The following is a 20,211-nucleotide window of genomic DNA, read 5'->3' as shown; positions in this document are numbered from 1 at the left end:
TCTTTTCTGAAAAAGGATCGACGTCCTCTGGGGATGAGTGCCAAGCAAGGAGATTATTCCATGAGGAAGGGAAAGAAATAGAGCCCCAGTGACCAGCAGGCAGAGATGAGAATTCCTTTCTCTTATATCCCAGACTCTACAGACATCTTCAGGTTAATTATTGCCTGAAGTAAGGTAAAATGATCACAGATCCCCGTGGCCCACCACTAATCCCTTCAGGGTGGAGAGGGGAAAGGACACAGTGTGACAGTAATGATGAATGCACTTCCCCTGGGCTTGGTCTTCAGGACCAGGGTGGAGGCTCCCTCTCTCGTGACTTCCCTGACTCCCATGCAGCACCCATGGAACACAAATGATGTGAGATAGGTGTATGAGGCTTTCCCAGCTCTTTATGTCCTATGCTGTGACATTTCCTTTTGCACTTGGACCGATGAAATATAAGGGATAATAAAATACACCCAGCAATGTATGAAGGTTGAAAGGTGGTAGATGAAAGTTTGCTGCTTACTCTCTCATATTCATTGCAGTCAGAGGTATTGTGAAAGAAATATCCTCAAATTTGGTGAACAAGTATGTGAAGGTATATTATCTGTAAAAGAATGCATGATTTTGAAAAGGGAAATGGTGTCTGTAAAGGACACCTCAATATATTAGTTTCCTAGGACTACTATAACACAGTGCTACAAATTAGATGGCTTAAAACAAGAGACATGATTGTTTCACAGTTCTAGAAGCTGGAAATCTGAAGTCAAGGTGTGGCCAACACTGTATTCCTTCTGAAACATACAGGAGAGGATTCCTTGCCCCTTCCAAGTTCTCTGGATTTTCTAGAAATCCTTGGCTTGCAGCTGCAGCATTATAATCTCTGCCTCTTTTATGACATGGCCCCCTCCCCTTGCATCTCAATCTGTGTCTGTTCTTTTAAGAACACCAGTATGGGGCCAGGGAGATAGCTCAGTAGAATAAACGCTTGCCTGGCAAGCTCGAGGGCCTGAGTTCAATCCCCAGTTCCACCAAATCAAAACAAAAACAAAAAACACCAGTACCATTGGGCTGGGATCCACTTAATGACTAAGACTCTGTTTCCAAGTAAGATCATATTCACTCACAGTGGGGGATAGTGGCTTCAACAATTTTGGCAGGCATCCAATTCAACCCACGAAAGCAGGTAAAGGTGCATGTACAGGAGCAGCGGTAGCCAGTTAGACACATCCTGTGTCATCAGAGAACTCAGAGCCCATTGGTGCATTTTTCTTATTGTGGAAACTAGAGGAATCAGACCAAGAATCTATGGCTTAATTCATTAGGGGCCACTGATTTTCAAAATATTGTCTTGGACCAGCATCATCATCACTCAAATATTCGTTAGAAATGCAAATTTGTTAGAACAGGAAACCCAAAACCTCAAGTAAGCTTAAGGTGTACTAAACTAATGAGCCTTCTAGGTGATCCTAAGGCATGCTCAAGTTTAAGAACCACTGAGCTAGACCGACTCTCCACTGAACAGGTGGGAAAACTGATCCCTGTTCATTGAGCACTTAGTATATGCCAAGCAGGCCCTTGATGTGTATCGTCGCTTGTGTTTGTCCGATGGAGTTGATATCACTGCTCACCCAGGCAAAGATTAAGGTTTGGAGATGGGGAAAATAAGAAAAATTAAGATATTAGAAATTAATATTCTAATAGAACTAGCCAGACTCCCAACACAGTTTTGTTATTTTTTATTCATTCTGGTTGGTCTCAGCCAGGGAAGACTGGATCTATGGGCTCCCAAGAAGTTTGGAGCAGCCTACAGGGAGACCAGAACCTAGAATAGCTGTTTAGCCTTGGCTGCTGCCTCTCCAGCCTTAACCACCACCTCTCTCTGCCAGCTTTTGACCATCCTTACCCTTACCTTTTGCTCACTGGCTGGTTCCTACCTCTTCCCAACTGTATAAGCTCCCCGAGGCAGCAGTGGGTCTCTAATGTTCATAATTGTATCGCCCATGACTGGCCCAGGACTTGACATCTAATAAGGCTTCCATAAATCTTTGCTGAAGGAACAAATTTCTAAAACTATTTTTATCATGCAAGTAGAAGCCTTGACAATATATTTCATCTAGCTTGATAACTGTACTTCTAGCAATTTACCCCAAGAAACCATCAGACACAAAGTAAGATATATAAATAAGAATGTTCACTGCTGTGCCACAGTAATGAAAATTGGAAATAATATGTACATCAGAGCAAAGTGTGAATATTTTAGTGTCAAGTTATCCAAAGTTAATCAGATGGAAAAATACTTGCCTAGGGAATTAGGTGAAAAACTACATAGATAGATAGATAGATAGATAGATAGATAGATAGATAGATAGAGTTTTATATAAATATATGAAATATGTAAATACGAGAGAGAGAGAGAGAGAGAGAGAGAGAGAGAGAGAGAGATGACTGATGACTTTTTGCTAATATATAACAGAAAAGCCTGTCAGGATGGTCACTGATATGTTAATGATCTTTGGATAGTGATAAGACCAGTTATTTAAATTTTCTTCTATATACTTTTACAGCTCTTACAAATTTCCCACAACAAACAAGTGTCACTATTAAAATTGGAAAATTCACGTCTGAGGATCTTAAATGTGACCAACAAGCTAAAAGAAGAAGGAAATAATAAAGGTCCTAGCACCTGAGGATTCCAGCCTTGGTACCAACAGTCACAGATATCACCTCATCTGACTACCTTAGTGGTCTGCTAGACAGTCTGTTTCTGTCTTATAGATTAAAAAGTAAAAAGCAGACTCAGAGGAGAAACAACTTTCCCTACGTCACACAGCCAGCAGTGCTGGGAGTCAACCCAGAGATCTAGGTGGGTTCACAGATTAAGCTCATTGAATCCTATCGCATGTACACATATACACACTATTAGAAGTGGATCATTTTTTGTGGGAGTCGGTGCTGGAGGTCAGAACCAGGAAATCTGTTCTGAGGTTTTTTTGTTTTGTTTTGTTTATGTATTAAAAGGAACAGGGCTCCTAACGACCCATTGGTCATATGCATAAGGAAAGCTGAGAAGGAGGGATGACTCAACCTGTTGGTGAAGTGTTGGACATCTGGTGTTTCAGTGATGTCCACAGCAGTCCCCTGGGCAAGGCAGGGACAATTCCCAAATCACCTTGTTGTTGAGCAAAAACGCTGCACTTCTGAGAAAGGCAGTGAAATCTGGCCCAGCTTGTGTGATGAGTAGGTGTGAGCAACTCCGCAACCTGCTCTCCTCTTCTTCTAGTCCATCAATCTCCGCATCCGCTCCAGCAAACCAGGAACCTCTGAGACCAAAGAGTAAACCTGCAAGCAAAGAAATCAATTTATCTTTAAGGACTGCATGGGATAGAGCCCAGAGGAGTCTGAATGTGAGGCACAGGCTCTGCCAACTTGCCCAGAGCAGGCTGTTGGGCATCTGGCACTCCCTCATCCGAGAAGGGCACAGGCCACCGGCTCCTCTCACCTGCTTGAATTCCTGAATCCTAGGGAAAATTGCTGAAGACGGGTTTCAGGAAGAAAAGAACTAGATGAACCTTGATTTACTTGCTAAAGAGGCCATACACTATATATATTTAATTCTGCCAGAAGATCCAAAGCACCAGTGTGTCCCTCTCACCCCATCCTGTCCACCCCTATCCTTCCCTTCTCTAGTCTCTTTCCTGGAGGCACGAAATTCTACCTTCTTTTTTGGCGGAACCAGGGATTGAACTCAGGCTCTTGTACTTGCCAGGGAAGCACTTATTCCACTGAGCCATCTCCCCGGCCCCTATCTTACTTTTCTTAAGTCTTTCTCATTTGTATGTTCACAAATGAGAAACAACTTAAAAACCCACTTTCTCTCCTTCCTATGATTTTAGAAAATGTGGAATGAGAGGCCCAGGTCGAGTTGTCATCTTTGCTGTGTCTCTCCTGCACACCCTTAGCCATCATTCAACCTCTCTGAATCATGCTTTCTTTATCTGTGAAATGGGGCAAAATTTGCCATGTGGATGAAGCAGGTTACAAAACCCTATAAAGAGTTCCAATTTTTTGTTTTGTTTTGGTTTTTTTTTTCCATTTTTTTTTAAATTCTTATAAAAAGGCCCATATTGCTGGGAGGAGGAAGTAGATCAGTGGAGTTTGGGCCACACCTAAATCCCTAAAGATGTTGCAACCCCCCTCCTAGTGAAAGTGACACTGGCTTCAATGGGAGACAGAGGATGCAGGCCCACCCTGGCAGCATGCCCTTGTCTTCCTGGTTTCTAGGTTGGAGACCTGGGGCTTTTACAATGTTGGATTCTCTGTCACTTGCTGGTCTTGAGAAACCCCTGCTGTATCTCCTCTAGCATCATGGGAGCCAGGTAAATAGGATGGCAGAATTCCCCCAAGGTCAACTAATAACAGGGCCTGAAATGGCATCTCCTGGTCAAGGTCTGACCAGCGGACATCTACAGATGGTCCTGTAGTTCCCTTTGGGCACAGGTCCCAGGGTGGCATCATTTGTCTGTCCTTGCATCCATCCACCCATCTGTTTATCTTTCCCTGTGAAGGCCTAGCCAGAGACAAGCCCTGTCATTGGCACAAGGCCACATACTAAGATGAATCAGATTGGGCTGGCTGGAGTCAGTGGGTGGAAGACAGAGGACACACTAGGAGGAGGGCATGACAAGAACCAGGGCTCATGGGTGGGAAAATGTTGGGCACTGAGGTTGAGTGCATGATGGTGGGCTTGAGCTCCCAGCTGGTGTGCTGAAGGTCATAGAGAAGCAAGAAGAGGACACACTAACAGAGGGACAAGCAAAGAGTCCCTGAAGGAGGCAGGAAGTTGTAGAGAGAATGACAGGGAGGGTAGGAGGTAGGGGCACAGACATCATTCTGTGGGGAAGCCAGCTGGTGCCTGTGGGCTTGTCTGGCCCCTTTGTGCACTGGTTCATGTCACTCCGCCCCACTCCCACATTGAGGCTGTGGTTCCACCCTGAGCCAGAGGTTTGGACTGTCAGGCCTGACTCCTATCTCTTCCAGGGCTCCTGGAATACCCACAAGGCTCCCTTGCACACAGTACTAAGAAGAGATGGTAAAGAACACCTAAAGTAAGGAAGAACTGGGGACTGAATCCCTCCCACCCTGGTTGGATGACCTTGTGCAAGTCACCTCACCTCACTTCACCTCTTTGATGTCCACTATACAGCTAATGCAGGCAGGCAATCCATATGGTAAGGGGAGCTTAGGGGGCAGTAACACAGAAAGGATACAAAGTTTGACTTAGAACCTTCTACAGCATCTGGCAAACAGGGACCGCTCCAGTTCTGGACACCTCACTCCAGTATCATGGTCAGTGTAGTTTAAGGGGGACTTTCCATCCCCAAAGAACCCAGGGCCTAGAGCTCAGATTCTCGATGGTGGCACTTCCAACTCAGAGACAAGCCTAGAGACAAGTGACTGTGGAGGAGTCATGCAGCCCTGTGCAGGGGCTATCTCTCTTGTCATGGTGTCCCCCATCCCAGAGTCAATACAAGCAGCCAGCAGGGGAAGGAGGGTGACGCGTCTGGTGGGGGTGGGTGGGAGGTGAGAGGAGAAGTTTCCCTCTTCTCGACCTCAAATCTGGACTCCAGGCTCCGTGGTCCCGCAGAATGGGGGGAGGGGCAGGGCCAGCCTCTCTCACCCTGCTGGGGGGTGGGGGGGGCGGGTCCCCGGGGAGCTGCTCCTCCCGCCAGCCGCTGCTTTAAGAAGCTGCTCCGCTGCAGCGAGCGGGGGCCGGAGCCGCAGCCGGAGCAAGCGGACTGAGCCCAGCCGGCAGGTGCACGGCTGCGGGGACAGCAGCGGCATGACCGGCTGGGGCTACGGCCAGGACGACGGTAGGCGCACAGCCCCGCCCGCTCCGACCCAACTGAACTCTCCTGGACCCGCACGTCCAGGGTGGATTCATGAGCCTACCACCCCAATGCTCCAGTACCCACCGGGTCCCAGCTCTCCTCTAGCTCCCAGAACCCGGCCCTCCTGCCTGGCCCCAGTCCCGGCTCCCCAGCGCCCCGCTTAAAGTCCCTGCTGCGCCCTGGCACCAGCCACCAACCAGTGACCGGTGGCAGAGCTCCTGTCACCGCCACCTCTGCGCTGCCCCCGCGACTACCGCGCTCGCTTGCCCTGACCTGGCCGCGGCACTCACGCATCCCCCGGGCGTGTGCGGCGCGTGGAGGTGGCCGGGCAGTGGGAGGCTTTTGCGGTGGAGCGTGGTGCGCGGGTGTCTGTGCGGGGCGCGAGCGCGCACGACGTGTGAGCCGGGACCTCCGGGGAGCTAGGCTGCGCGAGGGCAAGGGCGCTGTGTCCTCGGGAGAGTTTCCCCGCGGAAATGCCCGGGCTGCTGTGCCGGCTGGTACGTGAGGGAAGGGGTACTTGGGGGCGCACGCTGTATCTGGCTGTCTACGCAGAGCAGGATGTTTGAGCTAGTCAGGTGTGAGGCGTGGGAGTCCATACCCACACTAGCCTTCTGGTCTGACCGGGAAGATAGTTTCTCCATCCTGCCTCAGTTTCCTTAGAATGTAGAGGAACTGAGGAGAGGCAGAAGGTGAACTAGAGGCCTTGAGTGTGGGTCTGGGGTACATCACCACCCTTTACGGTGCTCTTATCAAGCAGTAGTAGGGACTGAGATGAAAGGTGAACCCACTAAGATCTAGGCTGTCAGGAGGGGAACCCAGTCAGGCAGATGGGGGTGGAGAGAAGATGGAGTGGTGAGGAGAAGATTCTCCCAGGTCCTGCTTCTCTGGAGAGAAATGGTCATTTTGTGATGGTGGGTGAGAGTCCTGGCCTAGGCTGGGGGGCCAGCAAATTGCAATGGGCCAGAAGGAGTTAGGGGGTGCTTCAGAGTCTCTGTTGTCTCTGGAACCCCAGGAGCAAAAGAGACTCCCAGATCTGAACATGCAAGAGCTGAAAGGAGACATTCAGAAAAAAGCCAGAGCCAGCAGACATAGAGAGAGGCAGAGAGGGTGCAGGTTGACAGAACTCCTGGAAGACCATCATCCCCCAGTCAGCTTTTGAGTGCTTCCCCCCAAATCCACATCCCCTCATGCCAGCACTTCCCCCTAGTTCTGACCACCAGCTTGGAGAATCTAGTGTCCTCAAAGGCCAGCCCCATGGGCCTAGTGCCCTCAGGCAGCTCCCTCTAATGCAGCCAGATCTGGATTGTCCAGTTTGGGAGGAAGGAACAGAAGGACAGAAGTGCCTGCATGCAGCAGAGCTCACAGGACTTCAAAAATAACCCAGTGGGGCCGGGCCATGGTTCTGAGTCATCCATAGGGGACACAGCTCTGTCGGCACCTGCTGCTGTTTTCTCGGGAAAACTTAAGAAGCCAAAAAGGGGGAGAAGCACCAGCCGGCAGTAGCTCTAAAAATAGGCTGTATCTCAGGATGTTCCCCAGGGAGATGCTGAGCCTCTAGGCTGCAGATGGAGCCCCTGGGAGGCAGGTGGTGGGCGCCTGTGGGTGTGTGTGCAGGTGGGTGCATGCATGCGTGTGTGTGTGTGTGTGTGTGTGTGTGTGCATGGGTATGTGTTTTGCTCTGGTCCCTTTGTGTAAACTTGGGTTTCCGAAAGGAGGTATTTTTGTATATGGGTGCATACCTATGTATCAGATGTAGTCAGCAAGGTCATGAGTGTTTGTGTACACACATGTTCTAGGGCTGACCACTTTGGACCTGGTGACCCATGTCACTATGCTCATATGGGTGCCAGACCTATGGACTTGTAGGCAGAGGCCTGGGGAGGTGACTGGAGGCAGTAAGATATACATACTGTATGTTTATATTGGTGCATGTGTGTACGCTTGCACCTACATGAGTGGCTCTCAGTTTCCTCCTTGCACTTCCTGGTTTCTACTTCACACGGTGGTTGTAGGGAGCAAATACTTGTCACAGAGTCAAAGCTAGGTTGATGTGCGTTTTTGCTATTATCATCACTAAGTTTGTCCAACGTATAGAAAGAGGCTAAATATTTGATTTTTTTTTCTAAGACAGGGTCTTACTGTGTAGTTCAGGCTGGCCTTGCACTCACTGTGTATCCTAAGCTGGCCCTAGACTTACAGCACTCCTCCTGTCTCTCTGTCTTGAGTGCTAGGATTACAGGTATATGCCACCACACCCAGCCAAGGCTAAATATTGGATAGGGTCAGGTCAGAGACTTCAGATGTCTCTGGGTGTGTGTTGAGGATTGGAGATTCAGTTCTGGGAAGCCTACAGTTATGGAATGCTCTCTTCCAGGCATTATCTTTCTTCATCTCCTATCAGTACTGGAAGGTGAGTTCTATTTGCTAGACACAGAAATGGAGGTTGAGGTGGTGCAATAGCAGAGCTGGGATTAGAACTCCAAGCTGTGCTGCTCCAAAGCAGGGGCTCACTGGCTCACTGGAGGGATGCTAGAGAGTCAGTCCGCCAGAGCTTCTCTCAGCCTGCATCTCAGAGACTCTGGCTCAACTGAGTCCTTGCTCTCTCCCTCCCTACAGGTCCCTCAAATTGGCACAAGCTGTATCCTATTGCCCAGGGAGACCGTCAGTCACCCATCAACATCATATCCAGCCAGGCTGTGTACTCGCCCAGCCTGCAGCCACTGGAGCTTTCTTACGAGGTCTGCACGTCCCTCAGCATCACCAACAATGGCCACTCTGTCCAAGTAGACTTCAATGACAGTGATGACCGAACTGGTAAGTAGCCTAAGGAAAAACCCAGCACCTTGTCTCCACAAGGTCCTGTCTGTGTCATGCAGGCTCAGAAGGAGCAGCTTGTTGTGGTGGGAAAGGACAGTTTTACCTCTCACCAGCTGTGAAGCCTTGGGCTAAGTATCAGTCTCTGCTTGTGTAAAATGGGAGTGATAAGATCACCTAGAGGTGAAGGAAAAAAAATGAAGTGACATTTGTAGTTCTGTCACATAGCACATGCTTAAGAAACATTAATTGCATTTATTCCCATGCACAGAGTGCTGCAGATCAGGTTTGTTTTAACTGCCATCGTTGATCTGCTTTGTGGCCCAAAAGCCAGCCCTCATTCCTGCATTATGTAGGCCGTTTGGCCTGGAGAGAAGGAGGCTGAGGTGCTCTTTGTGCTGGACCCATTTCCTACCTCTCAGATGCTGGGACAAGACTGGCTCAGCTCCAAAAGTCTCCTTTCCAACTCGCCCATGACCTGAAGCTCCCAGACTCCCTGGGCCAGAGAGAGGCCTGCGAAAACTTGTGGCAGCTTCTGCCAAGGTCGCTTTGCTCTAGATCAGAGTCCAGGTTCTTCAATGATAAATTCCTAGGCAGAGGCCTTGGAAGTATCCTGTAGTGAAGAGATTTTGTCCTAATGATTGGCCTATGGGGATTTGGAGTGGGATAAGTAGGGAATCTGCTAAAAATTTCCCATGAGAGAAAGTGTCTTGTTTCCTACCCTCACATGAAAGCACTCAATGAAGCTTAGCTCTCAAATAGAAAAATTAAAATAAGGAAATGAGAAAAAACAGAACTTTCATGAGGAGAATAATCTAAGTGGCTTTCATCCTGAGTTTTCTAGTAGGCTAGGCAAAGAGAGAGAAAATCAGATATAGCTGTGGGTGTAGAAGGAAGGCAAGCAGATCCTCAGGAGAGATGCACAAGGCATTTCCTGTGCTGACCTCTGGGAAGAGCCTCTTACTCTGAGCATTGGGGAGGGGACACAGTCAAGATGACTCTAGAGAACAGTCTATGAATGAGTAGTTTCCACAGGGCCGTTCATTCCAGCAGCCTTCAGAGGGCTTTGCGAGCTTAACTCAGACATCAGTAGCTTAATGAAGGCCACTGTGGAGGGGTCACTCAAGAACTGGCCTTTGGGTTGCATTTAGGCCTGGGTGGGGCTCCCTCTTCTGCTGTAATGGTAGTCAAGGAGCCAGTGGAAAGAAGAGTGACCCATTATGGGTGACTCTGGAGGTCAACTGACGTCAACAGATTCTCAAACACATAGTAAGTGCAAGTCAGTGGCAGTGCATTCCATAGTCAGCCATATGTAAGTTAGGGAGAGGGCTCCCTTCTCTGGGGCCCGGGTGAGACAGTCTCAGGCAGAACCATGGGGTGGGGGGGTGTCTAATTGTTTCCACCCACTGGGGGATGGAGCAGCTTGACAGGCCCTGCCCACAAATACCTCCCATTGCCATCCTCCTACCTACTATTGCCCTGGACAGGCCCTGTTTCTCTCATAAACCCAGGCATCAAGGCAGGCAGCAAGGAGGGGCCTCTGGCCTGGCCTGGCTTGGCCTCAACAAGGGGCCCGTGGGGACAAGGCCTTGCCCTAGTCACCCATCATGGAGGAGCCTTGTGGAACTCTGAGCCTGGAGCCGTCACCTGATCTAGGGGCTCACATTCAGGTCTGGCTGGGCCCCCCTCCATGCCAGATCCCTTTCAGTTGGAAACTCTATCAGTCTCAAGTAGCCTTGTACATGCCCCCAGCTCACCAGTGATCAAGGTGACAAAGTGATGAGACCAGTACAGGTAGGCACCTCCCAAGAAACCATTTACGCAGGAGATGACACTGAGGGCACTTGAGTCTGTCCCAGAAGTTTGGGACCCCCAGGAGTTGGCCTCCTGCCTGGGGAAGTTTAAGGTTATTGAGAGGCAGTGCTGCCTGGTGATCAGGGATCTGGGTTGTGGACATAAGAGCGCTGGGTTCACACCATAGCTTAGTGTTTTGCTCTGTGAACCTGGGCAGATGCCTTGTCCTCTCTATGCTTCAGCTTCTTCTTTGATACATAGGAATAATAATAATAGAGTTTTCTCATTGTTGGCTACTATGAGGACTAAACAAATTAATCCTTCCAAGCTAGCCTTGGGTCAGAGCTCCAGCCATGGAAGGCCTGTTGTCAGCAGTTTCACAGGAAATCAGGCAAGAGTGGGGAAAGGGGACCAGATGTGCAGAGCTATACTCCATTTTCAGATTCCTGTGCCACCTGCAGCCTGTAGAGACTTTGGTTCTCACCTAGATTAGGGGCTTCAGGGGTGGTTGGTGGAACTGACCCGAGCCCAGCCAGCACAGTAGACTTTCCATATAAAAAGTGCATCCCCTTCCTTGGCTGCTGACCCAGTCCTGGCATTGTCCCACCAAGCTGTGGGTCCCCCCACACCAACTGCTACACCCCCATTCTGCCCACAGTGGTGACTGGGGGTCCCCTGGAAGGGCCCTACCGCCTCAAGCAGTTCCACTTCCACTGGGGCAAGAAGCACGAGGTGGGCTCGGAGCACACGGTGGACGGCAAGTCATTCCCCAGCGAGGTGAGGGCCACCATCTGGTGCTCGGGGAAAGAGCATGGGTCAGGTGGTCCAGGTGCCCGGGTTGAGGGTGACTGGAGAGGGTGAGGAGGAACACACAGTTCTTTGGGAGAAACACTGATCCCTGCCTCAGCACAGGGGCTATGTTCTGAACACTGCCACCACTGTCCTGTCTGGGTATCTGCATCCAGGAGTTTTTGGAAAGGCCTCCTCCAACCCCCATGTTGCTGATGAACCTTTAGGAACTGAGCCTGGCATTAATGGCCCTGCACAGACTCACCTTGCCTGACCTCATTGTCCTCTGTCCTCTTCGCCCATTGAGCTATGTGTGACAAATCGCTGTTTGTACTTGATTCCTTCATGCTCCAAGCTTTTGTCTATGCTGCGCTCTTTGCCTGAAATGCCCTTCCCCATGGTTTCTGTTATCCCCCTGCTTATTCTTTGGACTCAGTTGCAGGTGCCACCTCCTCAGGGAGGCATTGCACTGGATGGCCATCATTGAATTCATAGCTGGTTCACCAGCAGACAGACAATGAGCCAGATGCCTCCCTGGATCTCCTGGGGCTCAGGAAAGGGTTGGACTCAGAGCTGGGTGGATGCTACAAAGGGCACTCTTCTGGGGGCTCCCCTAGACCCTTGGGAGGTTTGAGAACTCCCTCTCGTGCAGAGAGCAGAACTGTGGTGAAAATGAGGAAGGGTGGCTCTGAGTTCTTACTGGCCCCTGGTGATACTGAACCCTGGCTGGGCCTGGCCTATTCTTCTCCCCAGCTGCATTTGGTTCATTGGAATGCCAAGAAGTACAGCACCTTTGGGGAAGCGGCCTCGGCACCTGATGGTCTGGCTGTGGTTGGCATCTTCCTGGAGGTGAGTTGGGGTGGGGTAGGGGGTCTGGGAGCAAGGTATGACCCTAGTTCTAGAATGCAGGGGTGATAGGCTCATACTACCCTCTCCCTGACAGACAGGGGATGAGCACCCCAGCATGAACCGCCTGACAGATGCACTCTACATGGTTCGGTTTAAGGTGAGACTTGTCCTGCCCCCTTATTGGGAGCAACTGGGTGGGAGGAGGGAAGAGGTTAGCTCTCACTGGGGCCCAATCACTCCTCCATGCTGGTGGCCAACCCTGCTGGAGATTCAGGGTGAAGGCCAGGACCTCAGGGCCTTGCACCTGACCCTTCCATATCTGGCTCTGCTGATGCCCAGCATGCAGCCCGGTAGGATACAGGATGGCTGAGATCCTAGGCACATGAATGGTACTTTGTCAGGCAGAGCTGTTGAGGTTAGCTGCAAGAAAAAGTATGAACACAGTGACCAGAGAATCCCAGAGGCCATAGCTTTTATGTAGAAGCAAACAGGTGCAGAAGGTGCAATCTAAGCTGGGGAGGTGGCAGCTGGGGTCACAGACATTTGCTCACAATTTGCATCTGTGGGACAAGAAGTAACCTGGATCCTCTGACAGAAACAAGGGAAGAATCTACAGGGCTGGTGGTGGTAGGAGGTCTGTGCTGATCCCCATATTTCTACCCTGCCCCAGGGAACCAAGGCCCAGTTCAGCTGCTTCAACCCCAAGTGCCTCCTGCCTGCCAGTCGGCACTATTGGACTTATCCAGGTTCCCTGACTACACCTCCCCTCAGTGAGAGTGTCACCTGGATTGTGCTCCGTGAGCCCATCAGTATCTCTGAGAGGCAGGTGAGTCTTCCCAGAGCCCCAACTGCAAACTCACGGCCTAGCCCAGGCAGGGTGGCATCCCCCCATCAAAGCTCCCATCTTTTGCTAGTCATTACTTTAGACTTTTGGTTGGGAGTTACCATGGTTGTTAGTCATTAGGACCTAGACACAGGTTGGGTGGGGAGAGGCCTGGCTTCTGGAGCAGTGCCGACTGTGCTGGAACTAGAATGATGTATGCATGGTTGTACCTTGCTAGACAGATCAGAAACTAGAACTAGGTGGTGTGGGCCCAGGCCAAAAGTCCTTTAGTGGATAAATAACTGAGCTTGGGGTTATCAAAGAGGAGGCTGAGTAGAGAAGACTGGGGACAAGCCCCTTACCCCAGTGGGAGGCAGGAAGAAAGAGGGATAGAACTGGCTGGGTAAAGGGATGCCAGACAGTGCATCTGGGGACCTAGGACCACAGCACTCTCATGTCCTGAGTGTTCCTTTTGCTTCTTAAGATGGAGAAGTTCCGGAGCCTGCTTTTCACCTCAGAGGATGATGAGAGGATCCACATGGTGAACAACTTCCGACCACCACAGCCACTGAAGGGCCGTGTGGTCAAAGCCTCCTTCCGGGCCTGAGCTCCTCATCTGCCCAGCTGGCCACTAGGGCACAGTCTTCCCAAGGGCTTCCATGTCAGCAGACACCAAACCATCTGAGGCTCCCTGCCTGGGGGGTGCTGTGGCCCCCCTTCAGCTGGCTTGCTTCTTGGCTACCCTGAAGGATTCTTGATGGGACCTTCAAGTCAGGGGTACCCTTCAGCTGCCATGGGGACCAAAAGAATAGGAGCTCAGCAGGGCCCAAGCCTGGGGCTGCCTCTGTTCTCCAAGACCCAAAGGCCCCTGGGAACCTCCTCTTGTCTTCCCTACTGGCAGTGGCAGCAGCCCCACCCTGAGCTCACACTGTGATGGACAAGCCCTAGCTCCCCAGGGCAGGCAGCTGACACTGCCAGGAAGATGCAAGCAATAATTAGAGGTGGGCAGATTTGCCCTCTCAGCATTACCTCTTCTGCAGGCCTCCGCCATGCACGCACCTCACTGCCAGGCCATTAAAATCAGCACCCAGCCTGCTGGAGGTGACGTGGCCTTCTCCCTCTAGCCACCTGCTGCTCTGAGCAGGCCCTGGCTACAGCTTATATATTATCTTCCTTTGTTCCCACCCAGCCACCAAAGCCACCTACATGACAATCCATCCATGTATTAATTAATAAATTCATTTATCCATGCGACAAATATCAATTGAGTACCTGTGCTATATCAAGGACTCTGGTGCATTGGAGAGCAATGGGTGGGAAGTCAAGGGCACTATGTTGAGAGGGACTGCGTACTGGGCAGAGGAGGTGGGGCTATGCAAAGGGTCAGAGGTATGGAGGCAAAGGTAAGGGGGATGGATGTTTTCTTTGGGAAGAAATGAAATTCCAACCAGTATTCCAAGGCAGAAAGACAGAAATAGAACATTTGAGGTAGAGGGAAGAGCAGGTGAGGGACTCAGAGGTGAGAGGTCAGTGTGGTTGTAGGGCCGATGCCCTGGCAGAGGGCTTGGGACTCTTCCTAGGCTCAGGGAAGCCATTAAGAGTTGGTAGTAGAGGAGGAGCAAGGCCAAGTGTGCAAATGGGGATGATCCCTTTCGGAATGTAGCAGGGAGGGATGAAGTGGGGCTGATTTCCCTGAGGCAGAGGACAGGGTGGTTGGGATGGGTAATAGGCTGGATGATAGAGATTTAGGGGGATAGCTCAAAAGACAGCTCTTGTGGGGTGTAAGAGAGAAGTCCAGGGTAGGTCCCCAGATAGGGCTGGTGGCTTTTCTAGTGGACTGGGGACCCTGAGAGGAGCTGACCATATTGTACACACTGCATTTACAGGCTCTGGAAGAAAATTTAAGGAGACACAAACTCTAGGCCCCAACCTGATGCTAGAACAACTGTGAGAGTAAGTGCCTCCCTAAATTTGTCCCCTGAGTAATTTGCTTGTATTTCCCAAATTCCAAAGTCTGAAGAGCTCTTTTTAGACAAGCTCATAGTTGGTCTTAGAGACCCAGTGGGCAATGTAACCCAAATGAGATAGGGTCAGGTGGCAGTGAGGGGAGGTGTAAAAGTGAAACAATATACAAGTTTAGCAGTGAAGGGGAAGAAATGAATGGCTAGGTGGTAGTAGAGAGATAGGCAGGGGTGTGTCTAAACACTGCTAAGAAGGAGTCTGTACCTCAAGGCTGGGAGCAAGTGGTAGAGGCTTGTCCACGCCTTATTTTGGTTGTAGCTCCTGTCATTGTCACTATACTACAAGGGAACACCCAAGCTCAAGGGCACTTCTGGTCTTTAGATCTCTAGCTTTGAACTCAAGGACACAAGCTAGGGAAAGGCTTACTCTGTTGACCTCTCCACCCACTTTAGTACTCAGGCAAATCTGTCCCTACAGTGGGGTGGGGGTCAGATGACAGGAGAGACAAGTCCCCACTGCAAGAGTGCCGCAGTGTAAGGCCAGACACAGGCTGCTAGCCTGATCAAGAAGCTCTCTTCTTCCTCCAGGTTTCAGTAGTCAGTGAAGAGTGTGGGGAGGCATCTGGAGGACAGTTCCCTGAGTTGGGAGCAGGTGGCTTTGGTAGCAAGGAAGTGATGCTGTCAGTATGAACTGTCAAGGCAGGCAAAGGGCCTCGGGCAGTTGGAGTGTTTTCTCCCCATGACCAAGAACTGTCATTACTTCCATTTTATAGATGAGGATAAAGAAGCTTGGGAAGGTTAAGGAGGCAAGTGTCCAAGCAGGAGCTGAACTAGCACCTGATGTATACCATAGCAGGATGGCACAATGGTGACCACCTGGTGTGGCATAATAACTCTAGTGCTTCTAGATGTGCCCGGGAGCCTGTCCAGACCCTCCTAGGGATAGTGGCACCATAGGGCTGGCACTACATAGGACCTGGAAAAGAGGAATTGGTTTTATAATAATTATCTTGAGGCTGCCAAGAACTCTCACTCCCTAAGTTGTTTCTCTTAATTTGTTTCTTCAATTTAAAACCATTTTAAACCCAAAGTGGCCTCCTTATGTTACAAGCACAGCCCCAGATTTGACCGTATTGCATTCAAATGGGAAGTCACTACTGGAACCCGCTGGAACCCAAATGCCTCCAGCAAACCTGGCCTCAAGGGACCCAGGATAGGGACCTGGATCCTCTTGCAAGGTAATAGTTTCCTGGAGATGATGGTGGGCACATTTGAGACATCCAACACTATACAGGCTCTGCTGAGTCTCAAGACCCCAGAGTCCCTTTCTGGGTAGTCAGGGGTGCCATTGAAGAGACTCAGGGAGGTCTGGGGACTGAATTCAGTGGCAACAGCATGCTGTGTCTGTGGGTACACTAGGGGCAGAGGCTTCCCTCCAGAGTACCTTCTGGAGGACCCAGCCCTGGGGCCCAAAACAGGGACCTGCTTTGAGGGTGAAGGGATACTCGAGAGATGGGTGGCTGTGAAGATCCAGTCTGTTGGGGCTGGCGAGATGGCTCAGTGGTCTAAAGCACCTACTTGGAACAAGCTTGGCAAAGCACCAGGGACCACGGTTCAATCCCCCAGCACCACATGCCAGCCAGCCTCGCCCCCTGGTGGGCTGAGCTGGCCACACACACACACACACACACACACACACACACACACACAATAAATAAATAAATGTTAAAAAAAAAAAAAGATCCAGTCTGTTATGGTGTCTAGTTGTTTCTCCACAGCTTCATGAGGTCATGGGTTTTTTTTTTGAGACAGCTGAATCTAGAGTGTGCGATTGATTTGTAGTGCAATGCTGGGTTTAAAGGTGTTGGGATTGAGGGTGGGTGGTCGCTGGACCAGTCCACTGATTGGATTGGCACTGCTCTAATCCCAGTTGTAGACTGGATACAATATAAGGTACAGAATGAGTCTTGTCTTGCTTCTCATTGCTTCACTGTCTTCTGCTGACATGAACTGTTGCCCTTCTGTGGTGCCACCCTGTCTTGGAGTCAGCTGGGTATGGATTGAAACCTCTCCAAACTGTAAACTGAATGAACCTTTCCCTGTTTAACTTTCAGTGTCAGGTATTTTATCTCAGGGATGAGAAAAGTGACTGAGGCACAGCTCCTCCTAGAGCTTCTTCTGCAGAGAACTTGCTCCCAGCTGCTACAGAGGCCTAGGAATATCCCCTACATGCAATCTGTGGACACATCCTCTAGGATGTTATCTAGGGGACAGTGGCAAGATGTTGACTGAGTTGCTACCTTAAGAGGGGCCATAGCTGATGTCCAAGTGGGGTTGGAGCAGGGCAGAGTTTTCTTAGCTGCCGCTAGAGCTGGCCTCAGAGTGGTGAGGGAGGGAAGACAACTTCTGCAAGAGTCTCCCTCATCCATGAGTCTCAGCTCCAACTCAGCAGCCATTCTCAAAGGCAGATTGTCCTGCTGGTTGGTCAAGCTTTAGGGAGAAGAAGAGGAGTGATGCTATCGTGATACAACCCGGCATTTGTCCCTCAGCCAGAGCCAGGAGCCAGGGAAGGCATCGCTTTTAGAGACCTATCTGTAATAAAGGTTAGAGCAGACATTGCCACATGTGTTACTTAGGTTCTCTGTAAAATTGAAATGACAATAGGAGGGACATTTGTAGTTTAAAATTCTCTAGTAACTGTGTAAAAAAAATGTAAAAGATGCCAGGTGCAGTGGCGCACTCCTGTAATCCTAGCTACTTGGGATGCTGAAGCATGAGACCCAGAAGTCCAAGACCAGCCTGGGCAACTTAGCAGACTCTGTAAAAATAATAAAAAGGGCTGAAAACATAGCTTAGTACTCTTTGGATTCAATCTGCAGTACCTTAAAAAGAAGAAGGAGAAAGAGAAGGAAAAGAAGGAGGAGAAGTACAAGGAGAAGAAGGAGAAGGAGGAGAAGAAGGAGAAGGTGGAGAAGGAAAAGAAGAGGAAGAAGAAGAAGAAGAAGAAGAAGAAGAAGAAGAAGAAGAAGAAGAACAACAACAACAACAACAACAACAACAACAACAACAACAACAACAACAACAACAAGAGAAGGAGGAGGGGGAGAAATATTTTGTTTTAGTGTGGAGGATTGAACCTACAGCCTCATGAATGCTAAGTAAATGATAAATCAGTCATTTTAATAATATATTTTAAGCCATGTTGTTATGTTGAGCTGTAGGGGACTCAGGTCAACAACTTCTGACTTTGCCAGTCAAGTGGAAGACCCAGTACTATTATGGACTACTGGACTATTTTGGAATATTTTTCTGTGTTCACACAGCCAATGATGGAACTAAACAAGAAAAGGGGATATAGATGAATGACCATTCTGTATCTGTGTATTCGAAAGGGTTAGGATAGATATATAACTACATTCTTTTAATTCAAGGAATAGAGGGATTTGTTCTAATTGTGTTTGTAAATAGGATATCATGTCTGCATCTTATATAACAACCACTAGGAAGGCAGTATGCAATGTATTAATTATTGGAACTGTCCTATCAATTTGATTTGAAACTATCTCATTGCTATTTATTTCTCAATAAAATTATGGAAAAATAATATATTTTATTAAACCCAATAAACATACCCATTTTGAATATGTCTTTCATATAAAAAACATTGATATATAACATTCTTTTTTGGTACCAAGCCATTGAGATCCAGTGTGTGCTTTACACTTGCAGCACATCTCCATTCAGAATAGCTATACTGTGCTGCAAGTATTCCAGAACCCCGTGTAGCCAGTGGGGATTGTATTGGACAGTGCACCCCCAAACGGATGCCATTCTTTTCAGGGCCATCTAGTGATGAGGTTTCTGAGAAGGCTCTTTGGCTGAGCCAGCACCCAGGCAAAGGGATGGCAGGAAGGAGGCAAATCTGCTCTGAGCTTCTATTTCTCTGCAAGAACTGCCTCAAACACTTGATATCAAGTTGGCTCATCTTCCAGGCTTTCCTCCCCAGGAAACATTCCCAAACCTGTTCCACTCCAGCCCAGCTGGCCCTGCTGTGGTCACCCTGCAGGACCTTTGCTGTTCTACCAGGAAAAAGGCCAAGACACTCTGCCAGGAAGTGACTGTAGGGGATTGTTGAGGTGTGTAGGGGATAGTAGTGTCTGTGGGAAGGGTTCTGGCTGGGCTGAGAAGACTTGATTAGAAAAGACTCAGAGAAGTCTGGAGGCTAGAGGGGGTTTGGGGGAGGGCCCCAGAAAAAGTAACTGGCATCCCAGGAGAGAGACAGAAGCCTCAGCAGTAGGAAACTAGGCGGGGAGAAGGAAGGCCCGGCTAGCACTCACCCAGCATGTATTGCCTAAGAAGGGACAGGTGGATGGGGATGAGGGTTTCTAGGCTCCAGATACTTTCAATTCCAGGCATGGGTTTACATATAGGCACCATGAGGCCCCAGGAGGTCTAAAGCAGGGGTTGGAGAAAGAGGACTCTTCAGGAGGCTTAGGGAACACCAGGCATCTCTTTCTTCTCACATGGGTCCCAGTGCACATTCCGCAGGTGCTATCCTTGTCTCCTCTTGCTGCACCATCTTGGACCCTGCAGGATGGACTCATGCCTGGGTCCTGCATTTTCCAGTTTGGTGTTCTGAGAATCTGGTCCAAAACATCCCAGGAACACTATGTTTTTGTCTTCAGATTCACCGGAGGGTGAGGAAGTGGATCTTTCATCCCCACCACCCTCCCTTCTTGGGATAGGAATTCTGAGAAAGGCCCAAATGGCCCCAGGCTCACCTGGGCTCCCAGGAATCCTTCAGGCTTTCAGGAAGGGCAACTTCCTGAAAAGGGCTTTTTCTCCTGCCTTTCATTTCTCTCTCACCTCTGCCTCTGAGTGACAAGGTTTTGGTTGCTCTGGGCATGGCTATCTCCAGAGGGTATCCTATTCTGTCTCTCCAGTTACCAAGGCCTCTGGGAAGCCAGGGACTGGACCTTACAACTGCTGCTTCTGAATGCTTAGGAGGAAAACTTTTGAGCTGAAAACAGTGACGGCCGGAGTCAGCAAGCCACTGAGGGCATCTCAGGGCATCTGAGATGACCCCACTGCACAGATGAAGCAAATGAGGCTGAGGCAGGCACAGTTTGCTGAAGTGAGTTGGTGAGAGAACTAGGCTTTAGGATTCCTTGTCCAGTGCTTTTCACCTTATTAAGAGAGCCTTATGTATCAGAAAGAACCAAGCAACAAATAACTTCCTGCTTGCTGCACAGTGCCTGAAATCTTGCCATTTGAGCTTCATTGCTGACAGTGAAGAGACATGGTGTTC

The 20,211-nt window shown here is 49.7% G+C and overlaps 1 protein-coding gene across 1 annotated transcript; it reads left to right on the top strand.

The window, feature by feature from the left end:
* The first annotated feature begins 5,720 nt into the window (after window positions 1-5,720).
* Ca7 (carbonic anhydrase 7) lies at window positions 5,721-14,200 on the top strand. Its single transcript, XM_004625905.1, has 7 exons — window positions 5,721-5,855; window positions 8,490-8,687; window positions 11,140-11,258; window positions 12,024-12,119; window positions 12,214-12,276; window positions 12,790-12,945; window positions 13,427-14,200. Exons 1-7 carry the CDS (start codon window positions 5,825-5,827, stop codon window positions 13,547-13,549), a joined length of 786 nt encoding a protein of 261 aa, XP_004625962.1. The 5' UTR covers window positions 5,721-5,824; the 3' UTR covers window positions 13,550-14,200.
* Window positions 14,201-20,211: the final 6,011 nt, after the last annotated feature.

This window comes from Octodon degus, unplaced genomic scaffold (assembly GCF_000260255.1).
Source record: "Octodon degus isolate 3935 unplaced genomic scaffold, OctDeg1.0 scaffold00011, whole genome shotgun sequence".
NCBI lineage: Eukaryota > Metazoa > Chordata > Mammalia > Rodentia > Octodontidae > Octodon > Octodon degus.
This window is presented reverse-complemented; position numbering and strand designations above follow the sequence as displayed.